The sequence below is a fragment of the Panthera leo genome, chromosome D4 (genome assembly GCF_018350215.1).
Source record: "Panthera leo isolate Ple1 chromosome D4, P.leo_Ple1_pat1.1, whole genome shotgun sequence".
NCBI classification, from domain to species: Eukaryota; Metazoa; Chordata; class Mammalia; order Carnivora; family Felidae; genus Panthera; species Panthera leo.
Genome location: NC_056691.1, coordinates 31,602,642 through 31,618,309, shown reverse-complemented (window position 1 = coordinate 31,618,309; position 15,668 = coordinate 31,602,642). Strand labels below are relative to the sequence as shown.

At 33.8% G+C, this 15,668-nt stretch overlaps 1 protein-coding gene across 2 annotated transcripts in view; it reads left to right on the top strand.

Annotated features, from left to right (window-relative positions):
- Window positions 1-15,668, top strand: part of KIAA2026 (KIAA2026 ortholog) — a 130,912-nt gene that overhangs the window by 80,193 nt on the left and 35,051 nt on the right. The window contains exon 5 of one of the 2 annotated variants that reach the window (XM_042913626.1): window positions 9,233-9,322. The exons of the other annotated variant lie outside the window; for it this stretch is intronic. Within the exon in view, the coding sequence (XP_042769560.1) occupies window positions 9,233-9,322 (90 nt within the window). The remainder of the gene's footprint in view (window positions 1-9,232; window positions 9,323-15,668) is intronic. 2 annotated transcript variants of the gene reach the window in all.

Below are 15,668 nucleotides of genomic sequence, written 5' to 3'. Positions count from 1 at the left end.
TGGCATTAATCAGAGTATTTTTTCTTTCAGTATTAGTAACAAAATTATGTATGTTCCTATATATGAATTTTCTCAGAGCTTAACTTGACTATATATTTTGGGTATCTGCATTAGGTATATATCTATTTGTAGAGAGTTAGTATAGAAAGAGACTGTAAATTGTTATGTAGCTATTAATTCATTTTAAGATAACTTCAAAGTAAATATTGCTAAAATTATTTTCACGCTCAAATTCAACAAATTTATGTTGAAGAGTCCTGTCATTTAAGGAACATTTATCTTACCATTGTGCATTTAATTCAGTATTTCATCCGCTATTTGGAAATTAGTCTTTTTGATCTTCATATTCAAGGACACTCCTATGTGGGCTTACTGGCCAGAGGGGGATAAACCGTTCCTTGCACCAGCTTCTGTTGAGGATGCAAGTAGTAGTAGGAAGGATGGGGGAAGTAGTCAACAGCTCATATTATTTATTTGAGAGAATGCTGTTTCTGGTGCTCCGATTACCAGAGGTATTAATCAGTTCCCCAAACCCCCAATTATAATAGGCATGACCATAAAAAAGATTATTACATTTACATGGGCTGTGACGATTACATTATAAATTTGATCATCTCCTAGTAAGGTGCCAGGTTGTCCAAGTTCGGCTCTAATTAGAAGGCTAAGGGCAGTCCCTACTATGCTGAATAAAAGGTAAAGAGTGCTTAAGCACCGAATAAAAGGTAAAGAGTGCCAGTATCTTTGTGATTAGTGGAAAACAATCAGGGGTTTATGAACATAGGTAAAATGCCTGAGGAAAGCATTAGACTTTAAATCTAAGAACAGAGGTTTAAGTCCTCTTTTTGCCAGGCTCTGTGGTGAAATAGCATGTTGAATTGCAAATTCAAAGAAGCAGTTTCAAAAAAAAAAGAGAGAGAGGTTAGAGTGGGAGAAAGCCAAAGCATAAGAGACTCTTAAAAACTGAGAACAAACTGAGGGCTGATGGGGGGTGGGAGGGAGAGGAGGGTGGGTGATGGGTATTGAAGACGGCATCTTTTGGGATGAGCACTGGGTGTTGTATGGAAACCAATCTGACAATAAATTTCATATATTAAATAAATAAATAAATAAATAAATAAATACAAACAAAAAAACCACTCAGGATATTGCCTGACATATACTACATGCTCAATAAATGCTCACTATTATTATTCAAAAAAAAAAAAAAAAAAAAAAAAAAAAAAAAAAAACAAACAGTTTCAAATCTACCAGAGCTTCTCCTGCCTTTTTTTCCCTAGATAGCAGGAGAAGATTGAAGCCAGTTGATTAGTTAGCTGTCGACTAAAATTTCATGGGATGGAAGCCCACCAGTCTGTCAAGGGCTTAGCTAATTAAGTGTTTGATTTGCAGTCAATTAATGTAAGATACATTCTTGCAGTCCTTAAGGTTAAATATGCAGCAGTTAAATTGATGTAATTTACTTATGGCTTTGAACACCCTTGGTCTATTTTAACCTAAACTCCTAGTCCAGAATAGATATTATTGGTATAAGTGGGAGTAGCATAGTCAAGATTACAATAAGTGGGCGCAGGAAGTTTATCTTTTTGTGCTTTCAAATTGTCATTTTATTTTTATGTTATTTGTTGAGGGAAACAGTACTGTGACATATGTTAGTCGTATATAACAATATAGGTTGAGGAGTGCTGTGATGGCTAATAGTGTAGATATAATAATTTCATGTTTTTAATTTCTAGAATGGTTTTTCACTTTGGGATAAACCCTAGGAGTGGTAGAAGGCCTCCTAGTCATAGTATTAACACTAGGATGAGTGAGGTGATTAGGGGTGCTTTGTTTCATGTATGGGATAGTGATAATGTTGTTATGCCTGAGCTATGTATAAATAGTATGAAGGTAGTGAGTGTTATTATGATATAAATTACTAGGTTTAAAATTATTGTGGGCCTGTATAGTATAATGACTGTTATTCATCCTATATGGGCAATTGAGGAATATACTAGGATTTTTCATAGTTATGTTTAAGTCCTTTTCGGCCTCCAATTAGGATGGATGTGATGGCTATTGTTAGAAGTAGATTGGGATTGATGGCAAGTGAGATTTGATACAGGATGGATAGTGGTGCAATTTTTTGTCATGTTAGCAGAATTAGGCCTGAAGATAGATTCCCTGTGCAACTTTAGGTACTCAAAAGTGAAATGGGGTTAACCCCCGTTTTATTGTTAAGGCAACAGTTATTATAGTCAATGCTATAGGATTGAGGGTTTTTTATGTTATTGCCCGGAGTATAGTAGGTTGATGATAATTCCTATTGTTAAGGGTATGGATGTGGTTGCTTGTGTTAAAAAGTATTTTGTAGATGCTTCTTTGGCTTGTGAGTTGAATTTTTTTTAAATTTATTTTAATGTTTATTTTTGAGAGAGAGAGAGAGAGAGACAGAGCATGAGCAGGGGAGGAGCAGCAAGAGAGGGAGATATAGAACTGGAAGCGGGCTCCAGGCTCCATGCTGCCAGCACAGAGCCTGATGCGGGGCTTGAACCCACGAACTGTGAGATCATGACCTGAACTGAAGTCAGACACTTAACCGACTGAGTCGCGCAGGTGCCTCTGAATTTTTTTTGTAAGGATAGGGATGGTAGCTAGCATAGTTATTTTGAAGCCGATTCAGATTGTTAATCACTGAGAGTTTATTATTAAAACTATAGTTCCTGAGATGACTGTTGTAATAATAAGAATAGGGGGTTTTATTAGTACAGGAAGGGTATAAATCAACATTTTTGGGGTATGGGCCTGATACCCCAGGCTGTAAGGTATAGCTGACCTTACTATAGAATATGGTATAATGTAGCATGAAGAGTTTTGAATTCTTAAGACTAGGTTCGATTCCTATAATTCTAGAAATAAGGGGATTCAAACCTCTATTACTTACTCTATCAAAGTAACTCTTTTATCAGACATATTTCTTATGTTTGGGGTGGAATGCTTGCTATAATAATAGGTAGTGATGCATGTCATATACATAGGGTCAGTGTGAGGGGTAGGAAGTTCTTTTCCTAATAAATGTATTAGTTGGTCATATTGGAATCATGGATAGGATGCTCGAATTCATAAAAAGGTAATTGTCAGGAATAGAGTTCAAACAGTAAAGTTGACTCTGTATAATTCTGGTAAATATGGGCTGTGGAATGCTCCGAAAAATAAGATTGAGGATGTTCATTATGATGATGTTGGTGTATTCTGCTAGGAAAAATAGGGCGAAGGGACCTGTTACATACACAATGTTAAACCCAGATACAAGTTCTTATTCTCCTTCTGTTAAGTCACAGGGAACCCGATTAGTTTCTGCTAGGGTTGAGATGAATCAGATCATGGCTAAAGGTCATAAAGGGAGTGATGATTAGCATTGATAGTGTAAAGGATCCATTTATTAGCAGTACTGATAGTAGGATTATTGCTAATGTAACTTCGTATGAAATTGTTTGAGCTGTGGCCCACAGGGCTCTGATTAAGGCGTAATCATAGGATTGAGTAAATGGCGAGACTTGACATAGCTAGTATAAATAATACTCCTAAGTTTATGTTGATGAGTGGATATGGTATTGGCAGGGGGATTCAGATGGTTAGGGCGAGTGAGAGGGCTAAAATGGGTGCTATAATAAATGTAGATATGGAAGATGTGAGGGGTTGCAGGGGCTCTTATTAAAAAGTTTCACCGCATCTGCAGTAGGTTGCAGTAGCCTGTATGTTCCTAAGATGTTTGGTCCTTTGTGAAGTTGTATATATCCTAATACTTTACATTCTACTTGTGTTAGGAAAGCTACTGCAAGGAGGATTGGGACGTTCAGTGAAAAGATGTTAATTACAAACATGTTAGGGAGAGGAATTGAACCTCTGATTATAAAGGTTTAAGTTTTATGCAATTACCAGCTCTGCCACCCTAACAAACCCGGATTCTTGGGCAGTGGAAGTTAACAAAGTCTGGATTGAGATTATATCATCTAATGAGTTTAAGGCACTTTATGTGAAGTAGGCCTCATTTCTCTTGTCCTTTCGTACTGGGAGAAATTGTTTAATAGATAGAAACCAACCTGCATTGCTCCAATTTGAACTCAGATCACGTAGGACTTTAATTGTTGAACAAACGAACCTTTGATAGCTGCTGCACCATCGGAATGTCCTGATCTAACATCGAGGTTGTAAACCCTATTGTCAATATGAACTCTAAAATAGTATTGTGCTGTTATTCCTAGGGTAACTTGTTCCACTGATCAAGTTTTGGGATCAATAAGTGATGTAATACTTTTGACTATTTGGTCTAGATTTCAGACCCTCAGAGCTTGTTTATTCTCCGAGGTCACCCCAACTTAAATTGTCAGTCCATGTATTGTCCCTGTTGGTTGAATTGAGTTGATTTCTTTGGACTGGTTAATTAAAGCTCCCTAGGGTTTTTCATCTTATTATTATATTCCCGCCTCTTCACAGGAAGGTCAGTTTCATGGATTGGAAGTAAGAGACAGCAAAACCCTCATGTGACCATTCATACAAGTCCCTATTTAGAGAACAAATGATTATGCTACCTTTGCATGATCAGGATACCACAGCCATTTATATCAGGATACTGCGGCCGTTTAACAAACTTCACTGGGCAGGCTGTACCTCTAATACTAGAAATGCTAGAGGTGATGTTTTTGGTATACAGGCGGGGTTTGTGTTTGAGTTCCTTTTACTTCTTTTAATGTTTCCTTAGTTGTGTGCCTGTGTTGGGTCAACAATTAGTTTGATAATTAGTTTATAGCTGGATTATTTTATCTTATTGTTAACTGTGTTATCTGCTCTGATATAAGTTTATGCAAGGACACGTATTAGCATTGTTGCTTCTATTGTTAAATAGATTAACCCAGTGTTAAATTAGGAGTTGGTTGCATATTTTGGTATTAAGATGATTTTAACGCTTTCTTAATTGATGGCTGCCTTTAGGCCAATTATGGTTGTGTTTATACTTATTCTCTAAACAAGGTTGTATTTTTTTCTAAAAAGCTGTAACTTTTTAGATACATTTTAAATTTATATTAGAATTTTTAGGTTTTTAGGGAAGTTTAAAGTTGAACTAAGATTCTCTTCTGGGTACCAGCTATCACCAGGCTCCTTAGACTTTTCACCTCTACCTACAAATCTTCTCATTTATTTTGCAACATAGATGAGTTTATTCTACACAGGTTGTTTATAGGTAGCTTGTCTGGTTTGGGGAGGACTAGCTTAACTTCACTTTGTTAGGTTATTCTAGTTAATTAAGCAAAATGTACAAAGGGGTAATGTTTGCTGTTTAGTATTTTTAATTTTTCTTTCATTGTTCCCTTACAGTACTTTCTTTATAGCACCAATTTAAATTTCTCTATCCTATACTTGTAAGAATTTATTAAATGTTTTGGTTGTTTCATGTTAGTTGAGTTTTTGGTTGTTTTGGCTAGCTTTGGTTCAAGATGATCATTTGATGTGAAATCTTCTGGGTGTAAGCCAGATGCTTTAAGCTACATCTTGGTTTATCCGTGCATACTTTCCAGTATGCTTACCTTGGTATGACTTATCTCCTCTTGTGTTTTTGTTATTTGAATAAGTTGTCTTTAGGTTTATGTCACTTGAGAGTCACGGGTAGTGTGTGCTTTCTTCATGGCCCAATTCAATTAAGCTCTCTATTCTTAATTTACTACTAAATCCTCCTTTAGTTCTCAGTTTCATAAGAATTTTCATAGGGAATTGTGTTTTTACGTAGAAAATGTAGCCCATTTCTTCCTACCTCATGAGTTACACCTTGACCTAACTTTTTGATATATGATAGTTGTTATTACTTTTCTTTCTTTGTAGGGTTTGCTGAAGATGGCAATATATAGACTGAATTGGCAAGGGGCACTGAGGTATATTGGGGTTTATTGATTACAGAACAGGCTCCTCTAGAGGGATATAAAGCACCCATAGTGGGGTATCTAATCCCAGTTTGGGCCTTACCTATAGTGTAACAGGAGGAATTAAAGTCATTTTTGTGACTTATTTTTATATTAATTGTAGCTTTTTACAACCTAGTTAAGATTTAACTTTAGTGCAGGGTTCTCTTTAACACACTTTACACCCTAAGTCTATTAATTTGGGTTAATCATATGACCACCATGGCTGGCACAAAATTTACCAACCCTGTTTAATATAGCTTAGTCTAACTTTCGTTCATGGCTTAATTTTTATCACTGCTGTATCCTGTGGGGTTGTGGTTAAAGAAGGTATTATGAGCCACATTTTAGTGTGTTTGATACCTGCTCCTTTTGATCACTGGTGATTTAGAGGGCATTTTCACCGGGGTGCTAAGACTTGCATGTGTAATCTTTTTAACAACTAGTGGAAAGGCTAGGACCAAACCTTTGGTTTATGGAGTCTGACGACTCATCTAGGCATTTTCAGTGTCTTGCTTTACTCAATAAGCTATACTAACAGGTTTATGTTGATTTGGATTTGAGTTTATCAGTTGATTTTTATGGTACTTGTTTAGTGAAAATTAACTGTTCAAGAAGAAAGAGAGCTCAGGACTATGTATCCTAGTGTATTATATGGGAATTTGATGTTTGAGCCTTATATTTGGATGTGCATTTAGTCTTGTTTGGGGGGTTTGGCAAGAAGATAATAAATACGTTTATCTATTAGAGGGTTACAGGGGACTTGGGGGTAAGGGGAGTTTGGTTAAGCTAGTTGTTCATTATGAACTCTGTAGTACCAGAATGTTTCAGAAGCCATGAAGATTTGGAATTCTTAATCATTTAGAACCTTACTGCTCAAAAGTATGATCTGTATGTAGCCCATACCTGGAAACTTGTTAGAAATGCAGAATCTCAGGTCCCACCTCAGACCCATTAAATCAAAAACTTCATTTTAACAAGATTCCCAGGTGATTCTTATGCACATTAAAGTCTGAGAAGCATTGATTTTTGTATACAACTTACTAAGCTGGTAAGCCACTTCGAAGTACTATTTTAATATATTCATAATATTCATAGTTTGACTTCAAAACTGTGTTCCTTTAAATGGAATATTAAGTATTTGTTGATTCCTATGAACTGAAAGATTTTAAGTTTCTTAGAGTGTGTCTGGTTGTCGGGGTGCATGTTTTCATTGTTACTGTAAGTTTCTACAAACTATACATGCAAAATGTACCCTTATTCCTTGTATAATGAGACACCTAAGATGCAGGTGAAAATTCCTCTGTGCTTTGCCATGTGTGCAAATGAGAAATCTGTGCTGTGATATTAACCACCGCACAAAGTTCAGTGAAAAGGCATGTAACCCATCTGTAAGCTCTGGGGCAAATTTGACATGTTAGTCAGAATAGCATATTTTACAATGGGAAGTTTAGTTACCACTGAGTGAGTAGTTACTAAAAACCTGGTGTAGGACCAACAGTGAAGCTTTATAAATGGAATAGAAGTTGAAGACATTATCAAATTTTAGAGGCACTCACATAGTTGTCCAGTCCACTGCCTATTAGCATTTCTTCCAGGACTCTAGATTTGGCAAATGGGAATGTGTAGTTTATAATAAAATATTAGCAGCACTGTCCTACTACATCATTGTGTTTTATACCCTTGAAATTATTTGAGTTACTTAAATGCATATTTTCTCTTCATCGTCAGTTCTGTGTTTGAAAGTATGTAGGCATTTCTAATAATAATTGTTAATACTAATTATAATTTATAATATGTGTGATTTTTTCTTAGTCTGTTAGATTTAACTATATTGCCATTTAGGTAGATCAAGGGCATATCAGTGATTTCATATGGCTTAACCTAATAATGAAGTTTAAAGGGGTCCTACTTTCCCATTTTTGTCACACAGTTATCACTAGGAATAATCTTGTTGTAACCCACTTTTCTTTTGTTGTTGTTGTTTTTTGGGTTTTTTTTTTTTTTTTTTTTTTTACAAAAAATATGCCTTTTAGGAAAACAGTATCCTTACACAGAAACTAATGAATGTAGCAAATTTGGGCTGATAAAAACTTATGGTGAATTAATAGCTTTATAAGTGTAGTATTTTTTAAAAAATTATCATGCAGTATAAACATTACAAGACTTTCATTAACCTAAAACTTTTCCTCTTTATGTAGTTGCAGTTGTTTTAGAAACATTTCTTTTTTATAATAGATTTTTTAAAATATGGGCTTAAATTATTTTAGGGAAAAGTTAAATATATTGGGAAAAACTCAGTATAATTTTACAAGAACTAAAATGTAGTTACTAATATTTTTGCTGACACTTCACTGTTTTTTACTTATTTTTTAATGTTTATTTATTTTTGAGAGAGAGAGGCGCAAAATGCAGGTGGGGGAGGAGCAGAGAGAGGGAGACACAGAATCCAAGCAGGCTCCAGGCTCTGAGCTGTCAGAACAGAGCCTAATGCGGGGCTTGAATTCATGACCTAAGCTGAAGTCGGACACTTAACCTACTGAGCCGCCCAGGTGTCCCAGACACTTCACTGTTTAAAGCTTTTAGTAGTTAAGCCAAACTAGTTTGATTATTCATAACTAAAAACCACTTATTTTGGCCATTTGTCAACATTACCAAGGTGACGTAAAATTATATTTCCATATAATTATGAAAAGAAATAGATGCTGTCTATAGAGATGATTTTATTAAAGACTACAAGATCATATTAAGAATGTGTACTTAATGTCATTTACTTCTTTGAATATATGTATTACATATAGTGGAAATCCTTCTTTCTTGGCAGTCCCAACCATAATACAATTAGTTTGATCATATAGTTAGCAAACTAAAGCAAAGGTATAATGACATTTCTCCAGGGATGCATTTATTCATCAACTAGGATACTGCCTGATAAAGCATTTCTTAAAGGTGATTCAGTAATTTGTGAATTATAGGGTGAGTTTCCAGATCTTTGTCATTCTGGGCTGAAAGTTGATAACGTTAAGAAAGTACCTGGATTATAAAGCAAGCTGAGAACAGAGGGGTGTGGTATGAAACCACCAGGGTTGAAATTTCAGTTATTTTTATGCTATGCCTGAAGTTCATACATTATAACAAGTGATATATTTTAAAATATAAACTGTGGGATTTTTTTTGCTTTTTACTATTACAAATACAAATAATTGTGAATTTAGTGTATGTTAAATCAACTTCTGTTACCACATTTTGGGTGTTTTATATTATGTGTTATCAAGCTGTGTTTTTGTGTTTTATTTTAGCTTATTTGCACTAATCTTGATGAACTCAGGGAATTAATCACAAAAATCGAGAATGAACTCAAAGATCTGGAAAACAGTAGAAAAAAATCGGTAGGTGTTGATCCAAAAGTTCTATCTATTATTTTTAGCATTAAAATTTATTCCTGCTTTTTTCTAAAGCTTTCTTTTTTAATCTTGTTTTTCTGGGTTACATAAAAATTTGCAATGAAAAATAGAAACATTGTTCCTTTTATTTCTTCTGTGTGGTCTAGTTTTCATTTTTCATAGAGAAAAATGGTACCAGGGCAAGTAAATTAAATTTTGTTTGCCTGGTTTATATCAGGTATAGTTTTAGAATATTTCCCAATATACTGGTTGGTTGTTTGCTGACTGGTGGTTTTTAGGGTAACGCTTGCCTTGCAGATATTCTTAATTAATAATTATATGCTTTTAATGGAAGTTTATTGCTTATTAACATAAAAATTTTAATTAACTGTGACATAAATAATATATAAATTGTTTAATCCTGCCCCAGATGTTTTTGAAGCATACTTACCAGTATGTCTTTTAAAACACCTTTATCAGTTAAAGTCTTTTTTAAACTTTATATATTCTAAATTCACAATTTTACCTTCATTTTTTATAATTCTTGAGAGAATATAAAGAAAAGAATATTCACTCAACACTTGGTAAAATATTTATGTTATTTATTAAATCAGTGATACTTGCTTAACTGGCATTAATAGTTCAGTGATATTACATATTTGAAACACAGTTATACACCAGTAAATGTGAAGGCTTTAAGCATTGGAGAAAATCAATCATTATTTTAAAAATACCTTTTTTTTATGGCTTAGGAATGCCATGAAGCCACTTTTAGGTGTTTGCTCAGAACCTGTTAATCTAGAATTATGTATAAAATAAGGATACTGATACATACAGCAAAGCTTCATATCAGCAGATTTGTAGTAGTCATTTTATATGCTGTTTAGGAGAAACATATTGGTAGCACTCTGAAGGGAGGAGACTTAAATGCCATTAAAGGACAACCTTCTGAGGTTATTTAACAGAGGCATAAAACAGCCATAAGCATTCAGAAGTTTCAAGTGATACCTCTGAGAGTATCGATATAATCTAAGAGATAGGATAATGTTCATAGTGATAGCTATTAATTAACAAAAAAACATTATGTTCAGTATACAATCTGAGAATGTGGAAAACTGTTATTTTTAGAAATATTTCTATTAAAAATGGTTTAGACCCTTATTAGATTCTTATGTGTTCGTGTGTGTGTGTGTGTGTGTGTGTGTGTGTGTGTGTGTGTGTGTGTGTTTACACATACACACTTTGGTATATGGGTAGTTGATGTGAAACACCAGGTGTTTTTTCAAACAACATTTGTATTAAAATATTTTCTCAGCAAAGTTATTTTTAATATATCTGATGTTGTATGATCATAAAGGACTAATTCTGTTCTTTAATAGGAGGAATAGTCTTTTAATCAGGGTGTTATCTATAGTTTTTGTAGAAGCTGTTAATTTTTAGTTAGTTGTCTGTTCTTCATGAGTCTAAATAGAATTCTGTTAAGTAAATTTGCTAATTGTTTTTTATGCTATGGTTAAACATAATGTATGCCTCTTAATTTGTTCCCATATTATAAATTAGGGTGTTGTTTTCAATAAATAGTTTTATGCATAACTGATTTATGTACTTACTTACAGCATGCATTGTAAGAGAAAAAGACTTCTGCAAGTATCCTAGAGTTTTCTGTAAAGCCATCCACCTCACTTCCATTAGTGGTAGGAGGTATATGCATATTGCCTTCCTTTACAGGAACAAGTAGAAGGGTAAAAGAAAGTATAGATTACAAATATTTGACATTGTAGTCTGTGGAGGCAGGTTTATCAGATAGTTTTAGGTTACATACAGGGTTTAATTTTTAAATTTTGTGACTCTAAATTTTTAACTTGTTTATGACTCATAATATTTGCATATTAGTTTTAAAATATGTTTTCTGCTCTTCAAGAAATAGAAATTCTTGGGACTGTACTTAGTAGGGATAATCTTACTGAGATTACTAACATAAGAGCTATTTCCCTTTAAACTGCCTAAAAGGTTGTTTTCATGTGAAATGGCCACACAGCATAAAGGTAACAATAGACCATAAAAGTTTACATATTATTATCTGTCATTCCTTATTTTTCTATACAAGCTATTATTGAGTATGGTAGATGTTAGTTATAGGAACTAACCTTATTGAATGTTTATGTTAATATTAAATATCAATTTATTTGGCATCATTTTGGAATAAGATGTTTCACTGAACTGAATTTTCTAGGTAACTGAAACCTGAACTTTAGGACTAAATTCCTTCCTTCCTTTCTTTTTAATTTCTTATTTTAATCATTTAATGAGAAACTTCCCTGCCTCCTTGTACTATATTCAACAAAATTTTAACATTTTTTGATGATTCAAGGATCATAATGAATATCCATAATTATACTGATACCCTAAAAGTGTATTGATATCAATAACTCTAAACATTTACCAAAAGACCTTTATGTTATATATTTTGAAGGTGTGTGTTTGTATTTTTGCTTTTGTTATCTTTTCTTGGTCAACCTGTTGTTTCTTGTGTTTGTCCATGTACTTGCCTTAGCTAATATACTGTGAATTACAAAGGAAGTAACAATATTTATAAGAATTGGACTTGTAGTAAGGACCTGAGAGACTTTCTTAATAATGAGAAATGCATGAACTTGGTGATGGTGGTAGCCATTTTCACTGATTCCTTGCCTGTGGACTTCCTTCACTATTGCCAGACAAATAGAGTATTAATTTTGATCTTCATAAGATATCACTGTCAAAACTAAAATAGTATTTAGAGTCAAAACAATTCTGTTACTCATCAGCTTTTATATCTATAATGCTCCAGTAACAAAGAGGATTTATTCCATATAGACATTTATTTGTCATAAGCCATTTTTAAAAACAGAAATATTTATGTGATAGAGGATTTAATATGGATTCATACAAACACCTCACTTCTTTAGAGGATTTCTTCTCTGCAGAGCCTCTTCAGATAGTTTATAATCTTTTAAAAATCTGGATCGTTTACTCATTCTTGTAAGACAGCTAATTCTATTTATAGTTAATAATGTAAGGAGAAAAAATGCTTTCATTTTCTTGAGTTTGTCTGAGCACACTTGATACCATTACTTCAATTTTGGAAGCAACTTTCAACATCCTTTAGATCCTGCAGTGTTATACCTAATTATTTACCTGAGATTTGTTTAAAGTGAGACATCTGGTTGAGATAAATAGAAGTATATAGTTTGACAGTTTTTAAATTTTGTTTTCCTCATTATTGTTTAGATCATAGGATTCTTCAGTGAGCTAAAGGAGAAAATCATAACATTTTATTTTTATTTTGTGTTTTTAGTCAAGAGATAAAATTCACATTGTCTATTTGGAAATTATATTTTTATCTTATTTAATTTTTAAATATTTATTTATTTAGAGAGAGAGAGGAAGAAGGGGAGGGGCAGAGAGAGCAAGGGAGAGAGAGAATTCCAAACAGGCTCCATGCTGTCAGTGCAGAGCCTGATGCACACAAGGCTCAAACCCACAAACCCTGAGATCATGACCTGAACCAAAATCAAGAGTTGGATGCTCAACCAACTGAGCCACCCAGGTGCCCCAGAAAATATCTTTTTAGATTGAGGAAATGTATTAGTTTTCCAGAAAGATAGAGCTCAGATATTGATAAATTTGCCTGATCCTGTTGTATTTGAAATACATTAGTATTGCTTTCAGTCAAAATTTTAAACAGTCAAAATTGGAAAATTTTGCCAGGCTGATATCAGAAGTGGTTATATTTTGCGTTTTCATCTGACCTTTTTCTCTTTTTCATATCTCCCTAATTTCCTTATGTTTTAGATCATAATTTAGATTTTCAAAGAGGTTTCAACCTAGTTTTCTTCAATAAGGAAAGATCCCTATAGAAACTGGGTGTAAGGAAAAGTGTGAACAATTTGGCAAAAAAAAAAAAAAAAAAAAAAAAATTTTTATAAGAAAAGAAACCTTGTCTGGATTATATAGTGATGAATGATAGCCTTATCAATATAGAGAAACTAAAATTTAAAATACAAGACTTTTTTTTTTTTCTTTTCTAATATATCTTTTAGTAGTTAAGTAACTCAACACTTAGGATAAATATCATGATCAATATATAAGAAAAGCTATAAAACTGCCTTGCTATTTGAGCCTGTAATCCTGTTTGGAATTTAACTTTTACTTTCCCCATTTCATGCCCTATCTCCAAAAGCAATTTACACAATAGTGTGTTGAGCAGACTACCTCTAATAGTGGAAATTTGGAAAAAGCCTATATGTCCAACAGTAGGAAGATGCCTAACCAAACAGTATTAACACAGTAGTGTATCATAAAGCTAGTAAAATAAAATATTTGTAGGTCATTGTTACTACATGGAAATAATTTGTGAAATGTTAAGTTTTTTAAATATATAAAATGATATGTGACTAATGATTATAATATATAAAAAGACATGTTAAGAATTGGAAAGGATTTCAAGTAGTGAATAAAATTAATCTTTATTATGTTAAGATAATTTAAATTCATCATACAATAATAATATTTCTCTTGCCTGACCAAAGGGTGTACATTAACAAGACCAAATGTTAGAGAAATTAGAAGCTTTGATCAGAGATGGTGACACCCCTTTTTTGATCACAGAGTTCTGTATAAGCCACTGGTTATCAATCAGAGATGATTCCTCTCCCCACCTGGGAGACTTTTGGCAATGTCTAAAGACATTTTTGGTTGTTGAAGAGGTGGTACTGGCACTTAATGGATAGAGGCCTGTGATGCTGCTAAAAATATCCTACATTATAATGATCCTATAATGCGCGTGATAATCTCCCACAATAAAAAATTATCTGGCCTCAAATGTCATTTGTGTGGAAATTGCAAAACCCCAGCATAAGCCTGTATTTGCTAAGGGCCCTATTCCCTTGCTTTGTCTGCTGCTGCCAACTTATTATGGAGAGAAAATAAGTTGATGTTTTGAAAGTTAGGTAGAAATCAATGGAATCATATACTCGCTCCCATAATTGAGAGTACTTTTAGTAGACCATATACTTCTAATTCAGACTCACATTTGGTGAAACTTGTGAATGTTAGTATTAACATTTACCCTTTATAGTTCATCAGATAGTTAAAAAAGATTCTTGACCTTAGCTTCATATCCAGATGTTTTCAATTTATTATGATTTATGACCTGTTTCAAGTATATTCACCATTTACCTTTACCTTCCTTTATATAGGAAATGAAGAAATTACAAATAACATGATTGTATATGTATTTTCTTTATTCATTTTTAGAAAGATGCTGTAATATATTCTTAAAAAGTGAAGATACAGTAAGGAGTAGAAACAGATAAATAGAAAAATATAGTCAAATTATGTTTAAAAGTTATGTGACTTTATACGGGACCCCCAAAACATAATTGCGTGTAGTATAGCCTTAATATGCAGCCAAGGGTTATTATATTTTAATCTCACTTTCTAACACCTGTAACAGAAACTCTATTATAATGGAAGATTATGGGATTTTTCCCTCCTCTCTGTATTCTATATCCATGTGCTCACAGTGAAGCATCAAATCATAATTATTTTATAACCAGCTGTTGAGAGTGCATAATCTATTTTATTAGAGTGTAAAGAATATTAGATACCTTCAGAGTCCTGAATATGCCCTAATTAACTTTATTTAATGGCTTTTCCTGTAGATATGGTTGCAATAATCTCTAAATTGTCCTTAAAATTAATTATACTTAAATTTTTACAATTACATCATTATATATATCATTTTCTTATTCTAGATTTTCTGGTAAACTATTGGTTAACAAAACTGAAAACTATCTCAGCTGTGGTGGGGGAATCACGTCTTTAGTCATATGTAAAGCTTTTAAAAAATTAAAACGACCGGGGCGCCTGGGTGGCGCAGTCGGTTGAGCGTCCGACTTCAGCCAGGTCACGATCTCGCGGTCCGTGAGTTCGAGCCCCGCGTCGGGCTCTGGGCTGATGGCTCGGAGCCTGGAGCCTGTTTCCGATTCTGTGTCTCCCTCTCTCTCTCTGCCCCTCCCCCGTTCATGCTCTGTCTCTCTCTGTCCCAAAAATAAATAAAAAACGTTGAAAAAAAAAAAAATTAAAACGACCTTTTGGGGGCGCTTAGATGGCTCAGGTGGTTAAGCATCCAACTCTTGATTTTGGCTCAGGTCATGATCTCACAATTCTTGAGATCAAGCCTCCTCTCAGGCTCTGCACTGACAGTGTGGAGCCTGCTTGGGATTTTCTCTCTCCCTCTCCGCCTCACCCACATGTGTGTGTGCTCTCTCTCAAAATAAATAAACATTTTTGAAAAAAATAAAACGAC